The 27,101-nt window shown below is 33.2% G+C and overlaps 1 protein-coding gene across 3 annotated transcripts; it reads left to right on the plus strand.

Moving 5' to 3' along the window:
* Window positions 1-6,587: 6,587 nt before the first annotated feature.
* Window positions 6,588-21,117, plus strand: LOC124941660 (S phase cyclin A-associated protein in the endoplasmic reticulum-like). Of its 3 annotated transcripts, none has more exons than XM_047482002.1 (9): window positions 6,588-6,985; window positions 10,814-11,986; window positions 15,195-16,997; window positions 17,122-17,778; window positions 17,878-18,108; window positions 18,941-19,045; window positions 19,179-19,268; window positions 20,092-20,202; window positions 20,313-21,117. In XM_047482002.1, the coding sequence occupies exons 1-9, from the start codon at window positions 6,929-6,931 to the stop codon at window positions 20,775-20,777; spliced, it is 4,692 nt and encodes a 1,563-aa protein (XP_047337958.1). In that variant the 5' UTR covers window positions 6,588-6,928; the 3' UTR covers window positions 20,778-21,117. The 3 variants fall into 3 exon arrangements, with proteins under 3 accessions (XP_047337958.1, XP_047337960.1, XP_047337957.1); XM_047482004.1 differs by having other exon boundaries at window positions 17,929-18,108; XM_047482001.1 differs by having other exon boundaries at window positions 17,122-18,108.
* Window positions 21,118-27,101: the final 5,984 nt, after the last annotated feature.

Below are 27,101 nucleotides of genomic sequence, written 5' to 3' on the forward strand. Positions count from 1 at the left end.
TTCAAGTCCCATTCTCGTTTTAAAAATTGATAACGCAAAAGAGTATTTATCTCACTCTTTTAGCCACTTTCTTTCGATGAAAGGTAATATTCATTTTACTTCATGTGTTGATACTCCTCAACAAAATGGAGCTGACAAACGCAAGAATTAACATCTTTTCGAAGTCACTCGTCTAGTTATTTTCTCCTCAAATGTTCCAAAAGTTTTTTGGAGAGATGTCTCCACTGTCACCTATCTTATAAATCATTTGCTATCGAAAATTCTTCAATTCCAAAATCTTATCCAATGTCTTCTACCACTCTTCATACATACCAAAATAATCTTTTTCAATAATCCTCTTAAAGTGTTTGGTTGTTCCTTTTTTGTTCATATTCACTCTCAAAACCAAAGAAAACTTGATTTCACCGCCAAATGTATTGATGTTACTCTCCAACTAAAAAACGAACATACATCAAGATGGATGTCACAATTCTAGAAAATCAACCATTTTATCTCGTTTCTAATATTTAAAGGGAGACTTTTGAAGAATATCAATATCATTCATCCCCATTTGGGGAATCTCTATCATCATCACATCATCATCCCATTCTAGAACCTATACATGAGTCTCACTCTCCACGTGACTCTTATCCCATTCTCTTTAATAACTCTCCACTACACTCTCCTCCTATTCTTTCTAATTTCTACACCTCACCCATCTAGAGACCGAGAACCATCACACTCTTCACCTGAACCATTATCGAGATTGAAGTGGTGATGATATTTTTAATCTACCTATTGCATGAAGAAAAAGAATGAGAAAATGTACTCAACATATAATTAGTAATTCTGTTTTATATAAAGGTTTGCCATCACAAATTATTGAGATTGTCTTGTTGCGTATAATAGTATAGAGGTTCCTAAGAATGTTGATGAAGTTTTACAACACCCTCAATAGAAATGAGCAGTACTTGAGGAATTACAAGACTTCATAAAAATGGAACATCGACCATTTGTGATTTACCAAATAACAAGAAAACTATCGGATGTAAATAGATTTCCAAAGTGAAACACAATTTTGATGAGTCAATTGAAAGATCAAAACTCAATTAGTAGCAAAAGGTTTCTCACAATCATATAATATTGATTATCAAGAGACTTTTGCTCCACTGACAAAGTTAAACACAATGATAATACTATTTTCCTTAGTTGCTAGCAAGGATTGGTTGTTGTACTAACTTAATTTGAAAAATGTCTTCCTAAATGAAAATTAAGAAGAAAAAATATATATGGATATTCCTCTGGGTTTAGATTTAGATTATCAACAAAGTAAGGTTTGCAAACTTTACAAATCATAGGATGGGCTCAAGCAATCCCCATAGATTGGTTTGACAAGTTTGCAAAATCTGTCATTAATTCTAGCTACAGTCAAAGTCAAGTCAAAATCAAGTTGATCACACCTTATTTATTAAGACCTTTTTGTAAAAATAAGAGAATTATTCTTAATATTTATGTTGATGACATTATTCTCACCATTGATGATGAGAAATAATTACTTAACTTGAAAAAGACTTTATCTATATAGTTTATACTAAAGATCTTGTACATCCCAAGTTTTTTAATGGAATGAAAATTGTCCAACTAAAGGTATTGTTGGGAAAAAACCCTGACAGAAACACAAAAGAAGAAAACAATCAAAAGAACACACTAACATAATTGATAACGGAGTTCGGCCAAAATGTTGTCTACGTCTCCGAGCACTAAGGCTATCAATTAATAAGAAGAAGAGATACAAATATTGGGTGCAATAAACCAAAGAGGGGAGAGTTCACTAAGAAACTTTCCCAACTCCCATCATCTTCCGATGTGGGATTTATTCTAATTGTGGATATAGTTTCTTTTATATACTAAGAAACTTCTTTCAATCCCATCATCTTTCAATGTGGGATTCTAATTGTGCCAAAACAACAAATCTCCACCTTTGCACAATATCCAAATACAATCTTCATTATTAAAAAATAGTTCTTAAGTGCTTCCTTTACCAAATCTAAACAATGTTTAGATTTGGGTTTTCCCGTGTCTTTCATATCGAACTCTTTACCCAATTGAGCCTTCAAGTTATCAATTTCATATTGGCTCTTTGATGCTATCAACATATCATCAACGTACAAGAGTAAATAGATATAAGACTCATCTTGTAGTTTACGCAAATACACACATGAACTGAATCTGCTTCTTGTGTACTTGTGCTCAATCATAAACTTGTCAAGTCGCTTGTACCATTGTCTCGACGATTGATTCAACCTTTACAATGATCTGTTCAACTTTGCAAACCCAATTGTCTTTATCAGCAACTTTGAATTCATCTGGTTGATAAATGTAGATTTCCTCGTTCAAATAAATGTGTATGTCTGCGGTCTTCACATCTAGTTGAGCTAGCTCCAAATTCATCTACGCTACCAAGACCAAAAAAATTCCAATGGAATAGTGTTTAACAATAGGAGAAAGTACCTCATTATAATCACCTCTTTCCTTTTGAGCGTAGTCTTTAACTACCAATTTTGCCTTGTAGCGAACATCAGTTTTATCAAGAAATCATTCTTTCTTCGCAAAGATCCATTTACAACCAATAACCTTCTTCCCTTTTGTTAGATGCGTCAACTTGTATGTCTCATTCTTCTGAAGAGATTGCATCTCATCTTCCATAATACCTTTCTTTTTTCCATTTTCAATACTTCGACTAACATCTGAAAAAGTGGATGGAACATCATCTACGACTAGATGTGCATAGGCTGCCATGTCAATAAACCGACCTGGTTTTGAATAACTCGTCTTGGCCTATTCACAACAATTGATTCACGTTGTTCTGAAGGATCTTGGGTCGGAACCTCTTCCTCATTTAACTCTTCGTCTATCGTCGGAGAGTCACTTATAGTTGGGCTTATCTTTATCTGCTCAAACTCCACCTGTTGCGGAGTACAATCAATCTTGTCTGGTGTTACCTTATTCAACATTGAATAATCATAAAAAGTAACATCTCTACTGACTACTGATAATGGTTTTCTTTGAAACAAAACACCAAAGCATTTTTTGCTCGTGGATCTAACTTTGATTCAACTACATGATAATATGCTGTAGAACCAAAAATATGTAAAAAATCATAATCAGTAGTAGGTTTTCCAGACCATACCTCTAATGGAGTCTTACCACCAATTGCAGATGATGGTAGGTGATTTACCAAATGTTGAGCGTATGACACAACTTCTGCCCAAAACTTCCTATCTAACACAACATTAGACAACATACATCGAACTTTCTCCACCAATGTTCTGTTCATACGTTCAAGATTTTTTAAGCAATAATCTGGCTATTTCAAGATTTATTTATAACATGTATTTCATTTAATTAGTAGTCTCCAGGTCCTAAACAAGGATAGGTTTAGGTTACAAAAATAATTGTACACAATTATTTAAAAGGGAATACATACGACCGTGTTGATATAAAATTGAGTTAAAACCCTAAAAAATATCAGAAAATTGTTAGAATTTAAAAATAAATTTTAAATGGGGCCTTAGTCAAAATATTTGTTTAGGAAATATCCCGAAAATATTTAAATATCATTTTCTTACATTATGGGATTATTTAAAAATGAATTGGGTTCCAAAATTACAAAAATAATTTTGGATTTTGAAAAGTGGAACCAAACAGGCTTTAGGACCGGAGTCCTAGGGTCTGGGTTTGGTTTTGCCAATCTAAGCTCAGACGGGCTCGGTCTAGATCAGGGTGGTCTGGATTAGAGCTCGGGATGCATGGTCGAGGGACCATAGGGCTCAGTCTTGGGATTCAGGAGGCTCGGTCCTGGACTTAGGCTATTCGGTCTTAGGCCTGGGAGGCTCAATCCCAAGTCTAGCTTTCTCCGTCATGAACTTTGGAGGCTCGGTCCTAGGTCAAACCTTCGGTCCGAGGTTAGAAACCTCGGTCGGCTTCCTCAGTCCTTGCTCAAGAACACTAATATTAAGTCTCAATCCTAACTCAAGAACATCGTTCCTTGATCTCAGTCCGGACTAAAAAACATTAGTCCTTAGTCTCGGTCCAGACTCAAGAACATCGGTCTTAAGTCTCGGTATTAACTAAGATTCTCGGTCCCAAGAGGACCGAGTGTTCTTGAATTGATAAAAAAAATTATCGGTCTTGTATCTTTTTATACAGATCATGAAATCATGATCTGTAAGTTGCAATCAACTCATATGATAATAAGGGTTAAAAGCCCTAACTAATTACAATAAATCGATCTTTACAAAGATCAATTTTTAAAAACCGTTTTTAGGTAAAAAATTGAGACCTTCTGAATTAGGTCATCTCAAGGTCTAATTCTTGTTCCATTAGCTTTGAAATGATGAACATAGTCGAACACAACCAAAACAAAAACATCATTCAAGCTCTGTAACAACTTTTGAAAACGAAATTCAAACTCATTTTTTTTTTCAAAATTTCAGTTGGATTGAACATGATTGGGATGTTGTTACAATGATCTGGAAATCATACTAACATGTTTACAAACATGTTTAGTAGCTATTTGAACCAAAAATTCAAGCTTAAAGTCCAAGAACATTAAATTCAAAAATCCAGAATTTCATTCCAAATTTTTATTTATTCTGTTTGAGGTTGATTTGATCAAAACTATTTCAATAGAATGTTCATATAACATCTAGGGAATGATTCTAAATAAATAAATCACATAATTGAACCCTAGAACAGATCAAACCGATCAAACTTGGTAAAAACTAATTTTAATCACAAATCGAATTATAAAGGATCTGAAAGCTTACCAACAGCTGGAGAACACTCCAAGGATGTATTAGAAGCTTTCCTGAAGCCTGGATCAAAGTTTGATTTCCAGAGAGAATTTAACAAAAAAATTCAGTTTGACCGGAATTTTGATTTCTTTTATTTAGGCCCTAATATGTGATAATTGTTTGATAATCTTGAAGTTTAACACCTAAGGAGTATTTTTACTTAGCTAGGTCGGTTGTGTTGGACTAATTCAACTTCAATTTCGTCATTAAAGTTATTATCCATAGTTTTGATCTTATCTTCGACAGTCTAGTTTTAGGCTAAAGTGGAGATTATAGGCTTAGGGAAAATGATGTCGGAGAGGAGACGTGCACGGGGTGAAAAAACGAAGGGATAAGGTTGAGAAACAGATGAGATGGAGCTTCTAGAAGAATCGCCGGTGATCGATTGTGTTTCCGGCGATCCCTTATAGCGACGAAGAAGAATGGTCAAAATGATGTCGTTTTTCTTTAAAATAAAACGCACCGTTGCGTTCCATTAGAGATCTGTCCGTGTTTGGGCGTTTTGGTTAACAAGCTTGACGTCCCATTAGTTGACTCCGTGTGGATCGGGCGTGTGTGTGCTTATGCTACATCGGGGTGTGTGGCGTCTTCCTGGGCGTTGGATGATGCCCAGAGGTGCTCATCTGATGGTCTATGATCCTACTACAATTTAATTTTCCATTTCCGGTTACATCCGAAATAAAAGAGTTATTTAAAATCGAATTTTAATCCCTTTTTGCGTTTTTTCTTCACCAAAAATTCCACAAAAATATTTTTAACAACATAATAAAAATTATGTTTATTTATTTTATTTTTGGGTATTTTAGGATATTTATTTAATTGTTTTAAGCCATAAATTATACTTAATTTATGTTTAAAATCATAATTAAATAATTTCAACCTTTTTGGGTTTAATTTGATTAAAATAAATACAATATTTTAACCTATTTTTTTTTTTTAATTTTTATTTATTTTTTCTAATTAGGGTTTAATTATCTCAATAATTAACTCTAATTTAATCTTTAATCTCTTTTTGAGTTATTTTGAATTTAAAATTTTAAAATATTATTTTAATATTATTATAATTTAATAATATTATTTTATAAATTATTGTATGTCAAATTTTCATATTTATAAATAACATTTAAAATAATTAATTTTTTTTATAAAATAAAATATTTTAAGGATGATTATATATTCTCCTTTATAAGATTTTGCAAATATATAACTACAACTAATAGTAAATTATAAATATTACATTTAAATATATTTTATGCATCTTTTTTATTAAATAATGTATACTTTTACTAAGAAAAATAATTTAAGTTAAAAGTGGAGTCATTTATTAACTTTCTTCCAAGAATAAATATCTAAAAAAGCATAATTGAACTTATAATCATTCTGAATGAAATAAATATTGATGGTATATTTTTAATATGGTAAGAAAAATATTTACAAATATAGTCCTATTCAATAATAAATATATATTGAAAATTATTTTATTTTCATTAATTATCATATAATTAAAATTAGAATATCAAAAATATTAATTAATCATATTAAAAAGTAAAGTCTTAATTTAATTATTTTAGAAAAAAACATTGTTAAACCTAATGGGGGGTTTTGCATCCACAATTCCACATGCATTATAATACATTTTAATGGAATTTTTTTAGATTGGCCAAGAAGTTTATTTTGAATATTTTGATTACCTAATGGACAAAAATAGGTATTTTTGGTCACCAATAAAAGATTGGGATAGTGGGAGAGAGAAACATTGATGTTCATCGAAGACTGGAAGAAAAGCGGCACTCTTGAGAGAAAAGTGAAAATTGGGTTTTATTGGGTTAATGAAGAATTGGAGTAGCAAGATTGAGTATATCTGTACAAGTTGATTCTTGTATTCTTAAGCGGGATGGGCGGCGTTCGATGATCATTTCTCAGTTACAAACATTGAATTTCTCATCATCAATCCACTTGGATAACTCTTTAAATTGTCGATCTTTACAATTCAATTTCTTGCGTTTTCACTTGACAAATTCTATCCAACCAGTTTTGTGTGGGATTCTGTTGATATAAAATCAACTAGCAACTGGGTTGCTAATCAGTTTATCATGGAAAATGTTGAAGATGATGATGATCAAAGCTCTGGATGGTTGCTAGTTAAAAAGGTATATTTTATCATCAACTTATTTTCAAGAATTCTGTTTGATGCTTTGTTGGTTTGTGGGTTTGTTATGCTCTCTTATATAAGTTCTGTTCTTCTGTATAATTAAAGCTACAGACTTGAACCCGAATCAGATGACAAAAGGAATGGGCATCAATCTGAATGAACTTGAATTCTATGAATCAAAACTGTTGAATGATTAGGGTTCATAGCATTCAGTATATGTTTTATGATGGATTATTTGGATTTAATTGAAATAACCCCTTATCCCATCACCACTAATTTCTTCATTCAAATCAAAATACCAAATTACCTTTACTTTATTTTTATACATTTTCAGTATTATAGTGTCCTTAAACCCAAATAATTCGCTTTTCTTTAAACAAGTTTTTTTTTTCATTCTTTCTAAATTTGGAATATTTAAAAAAAACCTACATCAGAGAAGCTCTAAGAATTAGTAGTTTGCTACTCGTGTGTCTATGAAGAGCCTGGTTCAACGAAAGCGTCGAGAAACTCGGTTTTACATATTTGCCTTCTCAACAAATTTGTTTGCTCTATAGATTATGAAAAAAATGTTTAATTGTGAGTGTTTCTATTGCTTATTAGAATATTGCTGAAATTGTTTTGTATGTGTAGGACAGGTGTTTGCCTTCTCTGTGTTAATGTTTCACAAGGTCCTAGTGTTTGAGAATCCCAATCTTATATTTATTTTGTTCTAAACAAAAGTTGTATTAGGCAATCCATGCGTCATTCTTTCTACCTGACAAGTTGTCAGATGGTAACATGTAACCCTAGAGAAATTTCAAATAATTTCTCATCTTTTATTTCAATTCCATTGACTTGTGCTGTCCATATCTTCCCCAGACCTTTGTAGGAGTATTTGAAGCTATCAAATCATATTTACTTAGAGCTATTACTAATTCTTAGACTCGTGCTATCAAAATTATTGTTGACAACAGCCTATTTGGAAACTAATCTTTTGTCGCGATCATGATCAAATTAATTTTTAGACCATGATCTAGATTATTGGGTTTTTTTGTTGCTTCTTTTGGTATGCAAATTATTTTCTACATCATGATCCAAATGATATATTGTATTTTTTCCTTGTTTTATTTGATATAAAATTCTTTTCTACATCAAATTATTTTTTAAGTCATGATCCTATTTTTTTTTTCTTTTTTCTTTGGATCATTCATATTATTTTTGATCATTGTGGTATTTGTCAAACATAACCAATGTAGATTTTTCAGGATCATGATCAACATGAAAAGAATTGATATCAAAACAGCCAATTGTTGTTCAGTTGTCACTTGTCAGATACAAAATTTGGAATGTATTACTAATTCTTGCTAGGAACTGATATGATGTCCTCAGGAGAGGATATGACATGACTGTAGAGCTTATGTTGTACAGGAAGCTATCTTGACCCTTTTATTTTATTCTCAACAATGGAAGACTGCAATGTAAATATTCACTAATATTCTCGAGACAATGTTACCTGGAACTGCAAAACAATCAATACACTAAATGATTATTGAACAAAAGGATATTTTGGTCCTGCTCAAATGAGGTTCTTTTAGTGGGAAATAATTGAAGTTTTTCATAAGCAAAAATTACTACCGTATACCAATGAGATAACTAGAGCGAAAAATGGGACAAGTTGCATTCACATTAAGCAAGCACGTCTCTCAATAATGTCTTTGGAGAAAAACTTAAACCATGTATTGCATAAATTTGTTATGGAAAGAAGAAGCAGCTTATGTTCTTCCAAACAATACTTAACGACGTTGAACTGCATTACGAAATAGGATTCTTTTTGTTTTTCCTTGATGAGGGAGGATGAAGTCTTTTGAAATGCATTACTATCTCAATAAAGCACAACCTTCCTATCAGATAATGTTTAACTAGTCATAGCTAAGGGTACCACAGACTAATTTCCCACTTCCATTGGACAGTCTTTCATTAATTGCATCAATGCACCAAAGCTCATTTTCATCTGTTCAAGTATTGTAAGCCAGTATATCCTAGGCCATTGCACCCCCATAAATAGTTGGTTGAGAAATACAATTTTCTTCCAGGTCATAATCCTATTAGAACAGTTTCTTATTTTGCTTTTATGACTTCTACTTTAAGTATCATATCTTACAATAAGTAATTATTTCACATACCCCTGTATACTCCCTTGCTTTTAGTTTATGTTGTCCATTTGAAAGATTGTTAACTTATTTTATGTCTAGTCACATTTTCACTTTATTAGTATCAAATGTATAATATGTTATAGGTTATATTTTCATTTTATTAGGTCATATTTTTCTGTTCAAAAGATATTCACTGTCAAAATTGTTTATGTATGTGGATCCGTTATCGGATACAAAACGTTCGGAAACTAAATTTAGTCAGGGATAAATTCAGAATTTTATTTTTGTTTCTATTTCTGATACGGATCCAGATACAAAAACAATAAGTGTTTCTAGAGTGGGCAATGAATGCAGTGTGTTCTATATATTATTCTTAAATTAGGGGCAAAATTGAGCATAATATGTTGCATTAAACTTTGTGAAACTGAAAAAAAGCTCACATAAATGGAAATGAGGGAATATGTCGTTTTTAGTTGTTTTTCTCTTGTAATGTTTTACTAGTATTAACTAACATATCATCATCCATTAGTGGAATATGTTGGTTCTAAAAATTCATTATTTCCTTCTTTAGTATTCTAGCTTAACAACTCCAGTAGCTAAGTTGGTAATTAGCATTCTCTATGTTAAAATGATATTAATATGACTCTTAACGATATATGTCAATTTATGCTGTTTTCGGATATCTCAACAACTTAGGAATTTTTATATTTGGCATTATATGCCATTTTCTATTGCTGTAATATTGCCTTTTTGTCCATCTCTCTTGCACGTGGTTATTGTTTTTGTTAATGTCTTTTTTTTGAATGGTCGTGACAACTCGAAACCTTGCAGACACAAGTTTTCGAGCTAAATGAGTGTTGTATTTTTTTTTAGTTTTTTGAGAACGCTGGGTTCCGCTACTCCAAAGGAGTACGACTAATCCCCGCGGGTTAAGCACATAGCCCGCAAATGTACTCAACCAATTTAACTAGATGAGCGGAACTTGCCGTTTCACGGGCTCGAACCCAGGACCTCAGAGAGGCTGGGGACTTGGGGTATCCACCTCTTTTTGCCACTAAGCTAGAAGAGAGGATAAATGAGTGTTGTATTTTTGTTAATGTTTTTAGTTTTGCTATTATTGAGAGGTGTATCGTCTAACAAATAAAAAAATATTTATTTTGCTTCAAAGATAAAACATTTTGACATGTATTAGAGCAACTTTGTAGGATGTATCATTTCTTTAGATGCCAATGAAACTCATATATATGATCCCATTTGGTCTAAGGATATTCTAGACGGGTTTGACTCATTGAATTCTCACTTTGAAGTTTTCTTTTTCAAAGATCTCGTACAAAATCTATTAGTTAGTATTATGAGTCCCACATGCTTCTTCATTGGAAATGTTTTGCTTTAAATTTCATCTCAGTTGATTTATTAGTTGGATGTTTTAATGTGCCTCTCTATTGTTCTTCAAAATGCTTGCCCAACTTCACCCTTAAAAAACTTATTTGTGTCATTATTGACCTTTACACCATTCCTTTAACTTTCCATATCCTGAAAGTATCCTTCATCATCTTCAAGCTCCCCCCTTTCCTTACTTGATGATTTTTGACATTTTCTAAATCATTTATTTTTATAGGTGATATTCTTGTATATCTTGTGTTATTTTCGTAACATAATTGTATTATTGATTTTCGCTCTCATTTCTTGTCTAGAAACATAGGAGTAGCTCAAAGATCTCTTTACAAGGCTGGGTTGCTGGAAACTCAGTAAAGAATTCTTTAAATACTGCCTGCAATTCGGCTCTGTTAAATGGAGAACTTGAAAAATCAGATGGCAAGCATGGTGTTCAGCCTTCTAAAGCAGGAAGCTTCTCTAGACAAGTAAATCCCACATCTGTTCAAACGAAAGCAGCTGTGCAGTACTTTGACAAATGTGTGGTGTCTGAAGACATTGAATGTTCAAATTCAACTGTTAAAGAGTTTCCTGAAAAATGCAAGCCTAGTACCATTCAGAATAACATATTTCTTGGATTGACTGAAGAAAATTTGACAGGGGCTCCACAGGGAACTGTTGCCCAGGAAATTAGATTCGGTGAATTTGGAAATGTTCCTTTGCTTAGTAGCAAATCTGATAGTTCTGTTTCAAGTATTTCTGCTTCCTCCAAACAAGAAGAGAGCAAACAACTGCATGGAGATCACACTCATCAACTTAAGAGAGAACGAGAAGACTATAAGGGGATGACTGAAGATGTGAAGGTTCGAATTACAGACGAAATTCTAGTCAATTCACAGAATGATGTTTCTGATGTTTGTGCAATTCCCGATGAGCATGTGAAAGTATTAGATGATGTTTGTCCTAACAAAGATATGCTCAGTGATGATGGTACATCAGACATTTGTGAAGTACCTCCTGTTGATGAGAGTGAGAGTTCAAATTTAGTGCTAGATTCCCAAGATTCTGACTTACTTCCCTGCAAAAGGAATATCAGTGAAGCTTCTGGAGGGCCTAAGGTCTCAGCTTTGGTTGAAGACATTGGGAACCAAATCTCCGCTGCTATTGTTGGTAATGCACATAACCTTAATGACGTTAGTGCAAGTGGATCTGCTGATTGTAAGGAAAGATTTAGACAACGGCTTTGGTGCTTTCTCTTTGAGAACTTGAATAGGGCCGTGGATGAACTTTATCTTCTTTGTGAATTAGAATGTGATTTAGAACAGGTGAAGGAGGCTATCCTTGTGCTTCAAGAATCTGCTTTGGATTTTAAAGAACTAAAGTCTAGAGTTGAGGAGTTTGAGAAATTAAAGAAGTCATCTTCCCAGTTAACCGATGGCCCTCTGACAATCATGAAGTCTGATCATCGCAGGACACATGCATTATCGTGGGAGGTCAGCATTTTGACTTCTGATAAGATATATGTTTTTTTTTTCAATTATGCACTTCTAAATTTTCAGAATCCATAACATGGAAATTGGCATCATATCCTGCTGTATAGATAATTACGCACTTAGATAACTTTACTGCTTTTTAATATTCCTGGTGGAAGTTTCTCTACGAAAGTAACTTTTGGGTATTATTGATTCTATTGAGTAAAACTGTGATAATGAAAGTATTGTATTTTACTAACTTAGTTGTATAAAAGATGCTAAAAGTTTTTATATGGAACTAACTTTTTGGTATTATTGATTCTATTGAGTAAAGCTTGTGATAATGAACGTACTATTTATTATTGTATAGTAAATTTACCCTCTTACATATTTCTTTTGTTAAAACTTGGATACTAATGGTAGGAATTGTGGGAAGAAGAAGACGTGTTGTATTTCTTAAAGATTTATTACACAATGAAACCATGGCTTAAAATAGGCACCTAAAGGACTAATGAGGAAAGATTAATTAAGGAAACATAAAAATACTTGCTAGGTTTTTAAAAATAAAAATAAATAATAACTAGGAAAGGCTAATTAGGAAATAATAGTCTAATGGTTATTAGTATATTTTCCTCATCCTCTATTAAATTCAAGTTAGTAGCCTGTAGACAAAATCATCTTGAACCTGCCTTTTTTATGTGGTTTCTCAAACCATACCTTACTTTGTCTCTAGCAATTTTCAACCTCATGATTAACGACTAGGACATGGCTTTGACATCACAAACACCGCCTACAATTGGTGATGCGTCTCCCCATGAATACTCGTGATGAGGATATTGACTTCTTGACCTTTAATGTCAGCTAGAGCATCCATTTGGCGACAAAAGACGCTATGTTGAAGGTGTTGGGAGTGAGGTAGCAACAACCCTTAGTGCATGTGGTTTGTTCTTTCGAGGACAATGGGTTTGAAGATTTACATGACTAGAAAGTGTGATAAATTGGTCGTAAGCATGACGATGAGAGAATCACTAACGGTCGACGCACTAGAGAATGCGTTCGAGAAGGACTTGCGCACCAAAGGTTACACTCCTGATAGTGTGATTGACAAATTATATTTAGGAAGTGCCATCATTAATGAAAACACTGGAAAGTAAAGGCAAATGCCCTAGAACCGATAGTCGCAATTGAAGCAAATGGGTGCAGATGGATCTTCTAGAAGAACAATTATTAGGAAAATTATTAAGTAAGTTCTTCAAGTTATCATATAGTTACCAAATGGTTAGTTATGCCAGCTCACACTGTTTCATAGTTTGTTACAAAAGATTCTCTGGCCCATATGCTATAAATGGAGTCAAGGATTCTTAGAAAATCTATCAAGATTTATGAATTGAGAATGATACTCCCAACTATTTCTCATCTTCCTAAGGGATTCCATCTCTCTCTCTCTCTATCTATCAAACCCTAGAAATCTTTTTGAAATCGTACCAGAAAGGTTCAACAGCAAATTTGTTGGTGCAAAGATGGAGGCTTTGTCAAGAAGAAAGAAAAAACCAATAATCAAAGAGGGACATAGATACACCCATGAAACCCTTCACCAATGTCTACTCTACTATTGGCGGAGGCAGCCAAAAAATGGCCAGTGGGTTGCTCAAGACAAGAAACAATGTTTTGATACTAGGATAAAAGTTTATTTTGTTTGATGAAATTGTACTAGAAGTTTATTTTTGCTTTGTCAGTTTGTAAGGCTCAATTTGCTTGCTGAACTTTTGAAAATGGCTCAAAACGAGCTACTACGTTAGTAATGTCGTTAAATATTATTTTTTTAACTAACATTTCCTTATCCTTTAAATTGGATCCGAGCCATTTAAAACTTGCACATAACCACCTCTAAACTAGCCTAGTGCACTTAACCTAACTAGTCTTAACCCCCCTCTCTCACTCAATTTTTTTTCCATGTTCTCTTCCACTTCTTACTCTCATTTCCTTCAAAACCGTTGCCCCTTCCATTTTTTTCCTCACTCTCTCTCTCTCTTGGTCGGGATACCCTTTCGTCCACGGCACACATCTCTTTCTAATTGAGGCAAAAGACATGGTCCTGATTGTGGCCAAGAAGATGGATGGTGAGAAACGAATGTAGAGAATTATTGGAGATAACAGTAGTAACAAACTATCTTGGGAGAGGCAAACCAATTGAAATGAGATGAAAAGGAGTTGAGGATTGTTGCTGGAAAAATTGATGCTTTGTAAGCCAAAATTAGTGCAATGACTTGTGGGATCATTTAGAACAAGCAAGTATTTCCCCAAACAGCTTTCCACTTTGTCTTCTCCATTGATGCAATATCTTTCCCTTAGCTCAGGAGAGCTAAGAGAGGGGGGATGTGTGGCATTGATGAAGGGGAACCCTTCCCCCAACTTCCCCCAACGACAACTTTGCAATTAGAGAGAGGGACGTGTGACATGATCGGAGGGGGAGTCTGGGTTGGCTACGAGACAAAGAGTGAGGGGAAAAGTAAAGGATGGGGTGGCTCGAGATGAGAGTGGATGGAGTAGGGGAAGAGATAGATGAGTTAGGTTAAATTTGAATAAGTTAGTTTAGGGATAGTTTGAATAGGAACCAATTAAAAATAAGGAATTGTTTGTTTAAAAAATTTAATATTTAACAATTTTAATAATAAAATATCGGCGGGAGTCATTTTGATCCATTTTCAAAAGTTCAGCTAGCAAAATGAGTCTCACAAACTGAGCATACAAACCGAACTTTTAGTGCAAGTTCAACAAATAAAACGAATTTCTTTCCTTGATACTATGTAGGAGTGTTCCTTGATACTATGTAGGAGTTAGTGAAGATGAAGTTGTATATTTGGAGTATTTGTTACTGTAATGAAACTATGCCTTAAATAGGCACATGAAGAACTAATGGGAAAGGCTAACTAAACACAAAAAGACTAATTAGGAAACTACTTAGTCTAACTATGGTGGTAATTTGCATATTTTCCTCAGTAACAGTTACAAATATCCATCATCTCTATCTATCTTGAGAATAAGTTAATTCAGTTGTCTATGGTAGATAACATTTAGATAAAACATTATGTTGAACCAATTCTTGGAACTATGCTTACTGAAAGATCAATTAACTTTATAGGACTACTATGGTTCTACCCTTTAATATGTTAATTTGCATTTTGGTTGCATCAGTTTTTAATCAAGATTTTTTTTGTTATATGGATAGGTTCGACGGATGACAACTTCGCCTCAACATGCAGAAATACTTTCTTCATCTCTGGAGACTTTTAGGAAATTTCAGGAAGCAAGAGATAAAATGCATGGAAATGAGGAGCAAGATGGGACTGGTTCTAGTCTCCTTCCTATGACCAATAGAGTTATTGATAACGATACTGGAACTAGTGATGCAAAACATCATGTTAAAGAAGTTACCTCAAAGCCAAAAAAGAAAAGTGGAATATCAGATCTCACTCAGGTATGTTTGAATGTGGATAAGAGGACTTCTGATTCAAGTAGATCCAGCAAAATGAAATCAAAGCAAAACAGATCCCTCCCTACATTTAGCCCTTCTTCTTCTTCTGATGCTGTTCCAACGAAATTAGCGTTTAGAGAGAATTTAACTGGTCATGACACTGAGTCCAAGAGGGAACTTCAATCTTCTGAAATAGAAAATATGCTTTCAGATAAGGAAAGAATGTTAACAGATTGTGTGAGTGCGCGAAGTGCAAAATATCTAGATGCATTAAAAAAGCAAACATCTATTTCAGAAAGGGATAAGGAAAAAAGAAATGGATCATCTTGGAAATCCATGGATGCGTGGAAAGAGAAAAGGAACTGGGAGGATATACTCACAACACCTTTGCGCACTTCTTCTCGTTTTCTACATTCTTCAGGAATAAGCAGGAAGACTACAGAGAGGGCCCGGATTTTACATGATAAACTAATGTCACCTGATAAGAGGAAAAAAACTTCTTTAGACCTTAAAAGGGATGCAGATGCAAAACATGTTAGAGCCATGCGGATTAGGTCTGAACTAGAGAACGGTAGAGTTCTAAAGATTCAGCGCAATTCAGAGAAAGTGAATCGTGTTAGTGAGTGGCAAGCTGTAAGGAGCATGAAACTACGAGAAGGTATGTATGCTAGGCATCAACGGAGTGAATCTAGGCATGAAGCTCATCTTGCTCAGGTTGTGAGAAGGGCAGGTGACGAGAGCAGCAAAGTTAACGAAGTTCGCTTCATCACGTCATTAAATGAAGAAAACAAAAAGTTTATTTTGCGGCAGAAGCTTCACGATTCCGAGGTTAGAAGAGCTGAAATACTTCAAGTCATGAAAAGCAAGCAGAAAGAAGACGTGGCAAGAGAAGAAGCTGTTCTTGAAAGGAAGAAGCTCATTGAATTTGAGAAGTTGCAGCGACTGACAGAGATACAACGGAGAAAGGAAGAGGCTCAGTTGAGGAGAGAAGAAGAACGGAAGGCGTCGAGTGCTGTAAGAGAGGCAAGGGCTATGGAACATATGCGTAGGAAAGAGTTTAGAGCCAAAGCACAACAGGAAGAAGCAGAACTTCTTGCCCAGAAATTAGCTGAAAAACTTAGTGAAAGTGAACAAAGGCGGAAATTTTACTTGGAGCAAATAAGGGAGAGAGCTTCAATGGATTTCAGAGATCAATCACCTCTACTACGACGTACTGCTAATAAGGATCAGGGGAGATCTCCTCCAACTGGCAATGGAGAAGATTATCAAGGAGGCCATATTACAGGTCTTGGTGATTCTACTATTTCGACTAATAATATCCCATCACAAAATTCACTGAAAAGAAGGATAAAAAAGATCCGTCAAAGGCTTATGTCTCTGAAATATGAATATGCTGAAGCCCCAGTTAGCATTGAGCATGCTGGTATTGGGTATAGAACATTAACCGGAATTGCAAGGGCAAAAATTGGGAGGTGGCTTCAGGAACTTCAGAAACTTAGGCAAGCTAGAAAAGAAGGTGCTGCTAGCATTGGACTTATCATTGCTGAGATGATCAAGGTACATGTTCATGATTCTTATAATATACAAGAGTAGAGTAGAGTTCTTAGCATTTTTTTGTGAATTCATGAAACTAACTAGAAATTAAATATGTTTTTTTTTCTCCTGAATTTCTTTTGATCAGTTTTTGGAGGGGAAAGATCCTGAGCTACAGGCTTGTCGCCAAACTGACCTTATCGAATTTATTGCCTCAGCCCTTCCAGCTTCTCACACTTCAAAACCTGAAACCTGCAAGGTGACTATATATTTTTTAAGACTTCTGAAGGTAGTGCTTTCAATACCTGCAAACAGAGGCTATTTTATAGCACAAAACCTATTACCTCCGATCATCCCTATGTTAGCAGCTGCTCTAGAGAACTATATAAAAATTGCAGCATCAGCCGGTGTCTGTGGTAGCAGCAACTTACTTCCATCAAAAACTTCTGTTGACAATTTGGAGTCGATCTCTGAAGCGCTGGATGGTTTCTTGTGGACAGTTGCGATAATCATTGGTCATGTAAGCCATGATGATCGACAAATCCAATTGCAAGATGGTTTACAAGAGCTTGTGATTGCGTATCAAGTAATACATCGGCTGCGAGAGCTTTTTGCTCTTTATGATAGACCTCAGGTCGAAGGATCACCATTTCCGTCATCAATACTCTCGAGTATAAATTTGTTGACAATCTTAACATCCAGATCCAAAAGATCTTCTTCCTTGGATTGGGAATCTATCCCAAACCAGACAGATGCAAATGCTGGGTTTTCTTATTTAAACATTTCTGACAACAATAAATCTGCTGTAAGTAGTGATATTATTACTCTCCCTCTGCTTGATGTACAAGAGGATAACCCACTTGATGAATTATCCATAGCTGAAAGTCCTATCAATTTTATACAGCCTACAAGGACTGATGAGGCTGACTTTGCTGTAAAATCTTTTGCTTATCAGAAGGATGGGAAAGTTATTTCTAGTAGTGTTTTGGAAGAGAAGACTGAAAGTAAAGTGAATATAAAGCAACCAGTGGCATTTCTTCTTTCTGCCATATCTGAAACTGGATTGGTGTGCCTTCCTTCGCTATTAACAGCTGTGCTATTGCAGGCAAATAACCATAGGTTCTCTTCAGAACAGGTAAGAGTTTCAAGTTTTCATTTACTTTTCCTACATGATGGCTCCAAGCATGAGTAGTATTCTTCGTCATATTCAACTATTTCCCTCAAAGCCCTGGCTGTCTAAAGTTGAATTTGAGTAAACAAAAGTTGAAAATCTCGTCATATGTGTGTTTTTTTTTTGTTTTTGTTTTATGCTGATATATAATTTTCGTGTTATTTTCAATTACATTTTGTCTTCCTATTATGTTCTAGATGTCAGGAAGACCACGTGTTTCAGTATCATTTTGTTATTATATTCTTTTTGCTCAGATTTGTTTTGATGCTTAATTTCATTGCTCATATTTTGTTACGATACTTAATTTTAGCTTATAGCTACTTTAGAAACTGTAAACTGGCATAAATAGCCAATGATGATCAGGGAATTTGTACAAATAATATTGTCTGATAAGCTTAAAATAGCAGGTAAAACTATAATTATATGTGTGCAATTAATTCCCTCTATGTTCTTGAAGCTTGTGAAAAGTAAACATTGATTGTGAGATTGTCAATTAACCCTTAGATATGTAACACGACAAAGTACTTGGTATTTAATGGGTTTTGCTTAGTGGCCGCCAAATAATTATATAAAAAGATAAGACCCTAGCACCCCCTCATGTAGGACTGTATAATCTAGATGAACAAGGGGTGCGAGGATATTGAGATGTTATGCTAATATACAAATTTCCACAACTCTACTTATGGAGTAGTAAAAATGATAATCTAACAGTTTGTTCACTTACCCTGGTAAGTCTCCTTTTCGTCTGACTCTATATTTTGTTATGAATCTCCATTGTTGAAAACTGGTATTTCAGGCTACAAATGTTCTTCCATCGAATTTTGACGAAGTGGCAACAGGAGTGTTGAAGGTCTTGAACAATTTGGCCCTTATAGATATTACTTTCTTGCAGAGTATGCTAGTAAGTGTTTCTTACATTATTATGTTTGTCTACTTGGGGATGAGTCTTTTTGAGCTTATCAATCAGCTATGATTACCATTCCGTATTAAAAAGATTGTTAATGAGTTTACTTTTTTTTTTATTGTGGTCACAGGGTAGACCAGACCTGAAAATGGAATTGTTCCATCTAATGAGTTTTCTTCTTTCTTATTGCTCAAGCAATTGGAGAGTAGCTGTTGATCGGGTACTTATATAAATGCCCACTTGTATTATTTATAATATGCTATAGATGCAATTGCTTATACAAGCTACTATGTACGCATTTGGCACGTTCATATTTTCTTTTTTCTGGAGCAATTATTAGTAGAATTGTTGGAAACAAGAGAAAAAGATAACATGCTAGAATAAAAAAGTAGAAAAATAGAAACTATGCTAGAAAGCCATTCCAATGTATGGATTGTCACATCCGTGTCTTCTTCTTTTCTTTACAGTTTTTGCTTAGAAAAACATTTATCTTTATGTTAATATTTAGTATTGTATGCACACAGACAATAATATTGCATCATCAATGAAGTTGATTCAGTAAAGTTTGTGCATCTAATCAATACAAATATGTAAACCATTGTAACTCCCTTCACTGACAGTTGGATAAAATGATTTATTGAAATAATAAATCGTTGAGTCTATTTGAAAACTGCTTTCGTCACAATCACGTTTCCATTGAAAAATTGCCCAAGTTAAAATTGAAATTGATCCTTTTTTCGTTTAGTATAAGATTTTACTGATCCAAATCCAGATTATAGGGTGATTTTTGGCTTCATGTGATATACAAATTATTGTCTGAATGATGATCCAGATTATCGTGATTTTCGCTTTATTTGGTATTGAGATTTTTTTTTGGATCATCATCATTGTGATTTTTGTCAAACATAAAAAATTGAAGATTTTCCCAGAAAACAGTCCATTGTTAGCACTGTTTCCAAATTGATGTTTCTAATATTTTATTAACATTTTTCCAACCAAATTTATTGAATTATGCTTATATTCCCTCTGTTGTGTTTCTTCAGATTGGTTTGCTTCTTCTTGAATCCTTATCGCTTCTTGGCTATTTTGCCCTGTTCCACCCCAACAATCAAGCTGTACTTCGATGGGGAAAGAGCCCTACAATCCTTCACAAGGTTAGTGAACCCCTTAACAGTTTAATATTTCCCATCTCGGGTCAGATAAGGTTTTCTGTATTCTGAACTTTACTTTATTGAACTTAATAACGTTGAGTTGGAACAAACAGGTGTGCGATCTTCCTTTTGTTTTCTTCAGTGATGCAGAACTAATGCCTGTTTTGACTGGCACATTGGTTGCTGCCTGTTATGGTTGTGAACAGAACAAGGGCATTGTTCAGCAAGAACTCAGTACTGATATGATTCTCTCCTTGCTTAATTCTTGTAAAACCAATGAACCTGGTTTTGTCAATGATAATACCGTAATGGACAGTCCAATTGAACCCCAAAACCACCCCTTTCGGTCTGGTCGTTACAATCCAAAGAATTCTCGACTATTTTCTGCGAAAAGTGTTTCAACTGGAAATGGGAGCCGAACTAATAGAGGAAAAATATTACGGCCCTTAGAAGAAAAGTTTATTAAACCAAATCGGCCAGCTTTGGAAACATCCTCCATCAAAATGCTACACTCTAGATTTCCTGCTAGTTTTATTGACAGAGCCGAGCAGTTCTTTTCAGCTGAGATAAGTTGTTAGCTTTGACAACCACAAATCAACTGTAATAATCTCCAGGCTTATTTCGCTCTTAATAGTCTTAGATATTATTGTTGCATTTTAATGCTGGTTTGAGAAAAGTGTGTACTTTGGCCACTCCAAGGGAATGAAAAGTGGGAATAGAATAGTGATAACTAGTGAAGAATCCAGAAAAATGTACTATGGGCATTAAAGAAAAATATGTGTATTTATGTAATACATATAGTGGTTATAAGTTGACGTCATGGTTGGAAAGTTTATCCACCTGAATTGACAAAGAAATAAGTGATAAGAACTATGAATTGTTTGGTTACATATATTTAATTGAATGTTGTGGTTTTCATGTGGGTTTTAAAAGCTGAATGGAAACTGTTTAATTATTATTTTGCAAAGTTAAAGTTTGTAACATTAATGGTTATTCTTCTTAAAAAATTAATAATTAGATTACTAGTATTTGTATTGGTCTTCAATTGCTGTTATCTCCATAGGACTGAAAGGTGGTACAACTAAAGAGAAACCTTGTTCAATGATATGCCTCACTTTCAAATGATGTAAGTCTTTTAATAAGTTTAAGCTCTTCTTCTTTCCAACTGATATTGTTTGTGTGATGTGTTCTATTTTGTTATCTTGATAATCTTAGGCCTTGTTTGATGAAAGGGTTTTTTGGATTTTATCGAGGTTTTATCCAAAAAAACCCTTATTTGATAAAAAATAGGAAAAAATTAGTTTTTAAAATTTGAAGACTAATTTACCCTTTGACTTTAGTTGATATGAGTGTAGGTGAGAGAATAATGGTTTAGAGAGAAAGGATAAAATTAAATGGTAGTTTTGGTATTTAAATGATAAAATTATTTGATTTGATGGTTGATAAGATGTTTGAGTTTTGGGATAAAAACTGGGTTTTATCCCAAAAACCCTTTCATCAAATGAGGCCCTAGAGTAAGCATTGTACTTCATTCTCCTTTCAAATCTTATTCATAGAGATTAATAATGACTCTTGTCTGTCCTTGAACTGAAAATAATTGTACACACAAATAGGACTTTCACTTTCTTTATAGTTACTAAATCTCTTCCATTGACAACCTTTGTTTTATTCTCCTTAAAATTTTCAAAACTATCTATCTTTTTAAAAGCTTAACATGTTTTCTTTAATCCTAGATTTGTATCCATACCTCACACATAATTTGAACATTGCTTTAGGTTTTATCGAGCTTTCTGCTTTGTCGTTATTCATGTACTTATCACAATACTCATTACTTCGAAGATTATATTTTGTATAGTTCTCGGGTTGTTAATTACTAGTATCTAAATCCACCTTTATTCGTCTTCCATTGTTCTTTATTATTCGCTCTTCCTCTTACAACTAAGGCCTCACCATGATGTTTACTCTTGTTAGCTAGTTTAGACATCTCCTTTTACAACAAAACACTATGAACCTCTTCAAATGTTATGACCTCTCGACCATACAATATTTGTATTAACAAAGTTTGATTAAGAATATGGAAGAGATATGAGTAACATAATAGCTCGATCTTCATCATCAATCTTCACATATCTGATATCTGTTCTCCATATGAAGGATATGGTGTACAAAACGACAAAAACATTGTGCGACTCGAAATATAATTTAAATTTTTTAAAATAATTTTTGTTCAGCCAAAAATCCTAAAACCACTTGACAATATCATGAAGACACCAAGGGACGTGCCCAAATTATTTCATAATTTATTTCCTCCAATTTTCATGTCAATTTTATCAATTGATATAGGTTTTGTAGTTAACGGGTATAACAAATCCTGGTATATCAGTTATGTGAGTTCTTTATCAATTTTATTTGGAGTTGTTTCCAAGGCAATTCATCTTAATCTCATACTATTATTGTTTTTTTTTTGTCATTTTAGTTGTTTAAGACATGACTTATTACTTATATTCTTACCAAAATATATTATTTAACTCGTATAAAAAATTCAGAACCTTTTTTTATTTATAAAAATTAAGTATATATATATATATATAATAAATAAAAGTAAAAGAAAATAGTAAAATTTTATTCTTTATTATATATATATATTTTTTAAATTACATTATAAAAAAATAGATAATAAATATAATGTTCATTATATATTTATCTGAGTTTAAAATGTTTCTCTATACATGATGTTGTTTTGAATTTCACTTTATCATTTATTTTTGTTTGAATTTACTCTCAAAGCATTTAAAATGTTATAACACCGTTAATTTGTGCCGAGAATAATCATATATTTCGACTATACGTGGCAAATCTATTATTTTTTTAATTTTTCTAATTATATTGCTGACAAATCTCTCACGTCCGTCTTCAGATGACTTTTTCAGTTTCATTTTAACGACGCAGTTGCTCTGCTTTATTTCGAGGCAACGATGTTGCAGATTAATGATATGATTATATATATATATATATATATATATTTTTGTTTGGTTGTGTTCCTAAAATAATCTCTACGCAATAAAAAATAATGAAGGGACGAATAAGCAACAATCTTGTCACTATCTTAATCTGTAAAACATCGATGTCTAGAAATGAAGTGGAATAACTGCGTCTTCATTTAAAAATAAAGTTGAAAAGTCATCTAAAGACGGAAATGAGAGATTTGCTAGTAAAATTTAGAAAAATAAAAAAATGAATATGTAACATATAAGAGAAATATATATGTGCATATTTTCAATACAAAAATGTTATAACATTTTAGATGTTTAGAAATTAAATTCAAATAAAAATAAATGTATAATAAACAAGATCATTTATAGTGATATTTCAAATTTAATTAGATGTAATGAAAGAATTATACATATTAGTACCATTCTCAAAATATTAAAGTTGAATATTAAAATAAGTGAAATTTTATTTGTTTATTTTAATAAATCCTACATCAAAATTACTTTAAACTAGTATAATTTTCTTGCATTGCAATGATAAATAAAAATCATTTTACAAAGTTGAAAATAAAAATACTCACCTCTTTGTGGTCGTCATCATCATCGTTTTCATTCGTTATTTTCTTCGTCGTCAACATCTATGGTTTAAACATGAGAGATGTTCAATGGTTAGGACAACCTAGTGATTGTCTTCCTCCCCCATTCATCGTTTTCGTTATTCATAAAAGAGATAACAAATTTGATAAAAAAAACATTCATTTAACTTTTTTCTCATTAGCACCGACCTCTTCCTCTTTGACCTCTTACTTTCATTTTCCAGTTAACTAGTAATATCATTTCTTACCTAATAGATCTATCATTTTACTAATCTCTTTACCTCACTTCTGCACTCAACCATCTCAATAGTAACATTTTTTACCATCACTTTTGGCAAACCGACAATCTAATCATATCATCAATATTTCATATATTTAACCACCAATATCCAACCTTTTTATCATCACTTCTTCGGTAAACCAACATATTCACTCATATATTTAACCACTAATATTTTTTGCTCTCCAATGAACATTTCATTACTAATTTTGTGACCTCATTTAGAGTACTTTGTACCTCAACCACCTCATATCATTACCACTGCCACTTTTCCATCACTTCAGCAAACCAATCACCAATTCAATCGACCTCTCATCTTGTGACCTCACATTCACACTTCGGTCAACCAACTATTTCAGTCACACAATTAACCACCAATATTCTTTTTCCCAATAAATAACTTTTATTACTAATATTATGACCTAACACACTTTCACACGTATCATATCCCTCGACAAACCAACCATCAAAATCCTAATTGACCTTTCCATCTTGTGACTTCACAAAGACACGTTGGTGATTTCATTGATCAATTCTGCGACATATGACATTCTAACCATTGACATGGTTTATAGTATTTTCAATGAAGAGTCTAGAAGAAGAGAGAAAGGTGAATCCTTTTTAGAAACCTTAATAGATGAAAATTTAGAGTAATGTGGAAGGAGTAAAAATAGATCTTCACACAACAATAAGAAAGGAATGACACGAATAAAGGAAGATCGAAGTTTCGTGGTGGTCTTAAGTTCTATTATTGTAAAAAAAAACTAGGACACATGAATAGAGAATTCCGAATATAGAAACGAGAGCAAAATGAAGGGTAGTAGGGTGAAAAAACCAATGTAGTTGCAAAGGGCAACACCACCGTCATGTGCGATGATGGTTGCGTTAATCTCATAAGTCAAGATAATGACTAAGTGATTGATTACGATGCTTCTTTTCACGTTACTTCTCATGGATATTTTTTCTCTATATATTCGAGAGGTGATTTTGGTTCAAATGGGTAATAACGGTTCATCGAAGATAACGGGTATTATTGAATTTTTCTAAGAGACTACATTGGGATCAAATTGATAGTTAGAGATGTGAGGCACGTTCCAGACATTCGCCTCAACTTATTTCTATGGAAAAATCGACGATGAGGGCTTTGACAATTATTTTGGTAAAGGTGAGTGGAAACTTACCAAAGGTTCGCACGTGATGGTTAAAAGAAAGAAGATGTACACATTGAATGTAATGCAGTTCAAATTGTACAAGGGAGAGATTAAATTATTCCGAAAAGATGTGGATATTTATTTGTGGCACAAGAAACTCGGCCACGTGTGAGACTTCAAGCTCTCAAAAGAAAATAATTCCCTCCCGATTTTCAAAGTGCATCTTTGAAAATTTTCGATGTTTACTGAGTTGAAAAAACACAAAGAGTTGTATTTTATACACTCTCTCCGCATAGAAAATTAAATATTTTTGATTTTATTCATATTGATATTTGTTCTATCCAAGAAAATTTTCTTGTTGAAAGCACTTTATTTGGTAACTATAACCCTCGAAAATCTATTGTCCCAGAAAAGCTTGAGGTTTGAGAAATTTTAACATCGGTGTGCGTCAAGAATTATTTTAATAAAATATTATTTTAAAAGATTTATAAAAAAATATTTTGACATTTTAAAATTAATTATAACAATAATTAACTTTTATGATTAAATTCAAATAATCTTTTAGATTTAAAATAATTAAAATTATAATTTGATTAAAAAAATATGTATTTTAAATTAATTAAAAATAATTAATTTAAAAAATCATTTATTTGATGAAAGAGTCACCAATTGATTTTTAATTTAAAATCAATAAAATATTTTGTAAACGTATATAAATGTATATTTGACTAGAGATTTTTTTAAGTTTGGTGTTTGGTGATACTTGAGAAAGGATTTTCGCACTATATCCTCTGTACCCGTTAAAGAACGGTCTATATTTTATAAAATTTTGGCTTTTAAAAAATTAGTTTTATTACGTTTTATTTGACCAACTATTCTTCAAGTCCTAAAAATTCACATGTTTTTTCTTGCATTAAAAATTATAGAATAATATTTAAATGCTGGTACTTGCGATTGATGTCGATGATTATCGAGAAAGGTACTGGAAAAATATCAGTTTAAGGCATTAGAAATAAAAAATACAAATAGGCCCTTCTCAAAATATTTTTTACTAAATTATTCAAAAAGTATTTTGAAATAGTTTTTTATTTTTTCCAGATTTTAAAAAAATGGTTTGGAGCTTTTATTTTTATTTTTTAAATTATAATCCCAACAAATGGACCCTAGGACTAGTCCTCTCGGTCGAGGGTGTCGATCCCTAGGTCATAGGATAAAATCCCTTGGTCCTGGGCGCTAGACACTTGATCGAGTGCGAGGGATCCTCGATCGAGGCTAAGACCTCTCGGTTGGATGTAGAGAGTTATCGGTCGAGGTGTGAGGTGTTCTCGGTCGGGGCAAGAAATCCTCGGTCGGGTGCAAGGGAGTCCTCGATCGAGGCTAAGATCTCTCGTTCGGATGCGGAGAGCTCTTGGTTGAGGTGCAAGGAGTTCTCGGTCGTGGCTATAAATCCTCGGCCGAAAACCATGACGGACTTGTTTTCTTGGTCGAAAATCAAGTCATAGATAAAATCCATCGGTCGGGTGTAGGGGAGGGTTCGATTTTCGACATGAAAAGCTTCGTCTAGTCTTAGTGATCATTTATCATCCCAATGCATCATTCGATCGAGATGACATTCCATTTGTATCAAACATTTTCTATCAAAAACCGGGATTCTGATTTTTTGGGGTTTAATAGAGTGTATGGAGCTTGCTAATAGCTTCTTTATACCTCATATGATCAAATGAAATCAAAACATGAACACTCGCGGTTTATTTTAACAAATTCAAGAACTAGAATTTTTATTAGTAATGTTTTTGAGTTACTTTTCTTGAGTTATACATAAACCTGATTTTGAAAATCTTAAAATCAAATATGGGTACTTTTGATTAAATCGATTAATTCAAAT

The sequence above is a fragment of the Impatiens glandulifera genome, chromosome 6 (assembly GCF_907164915.1).
Source record: "Impatiens glandulifera chromosome 6, dImpGla2.1, whole genome shotgun sequence".
NCBI lineage: Eukaryota > Viridiplantae > Streptophyta > Magnoliopsida > Ericales > Balsaminaceae > Impatiens > Impatiens glandulifera.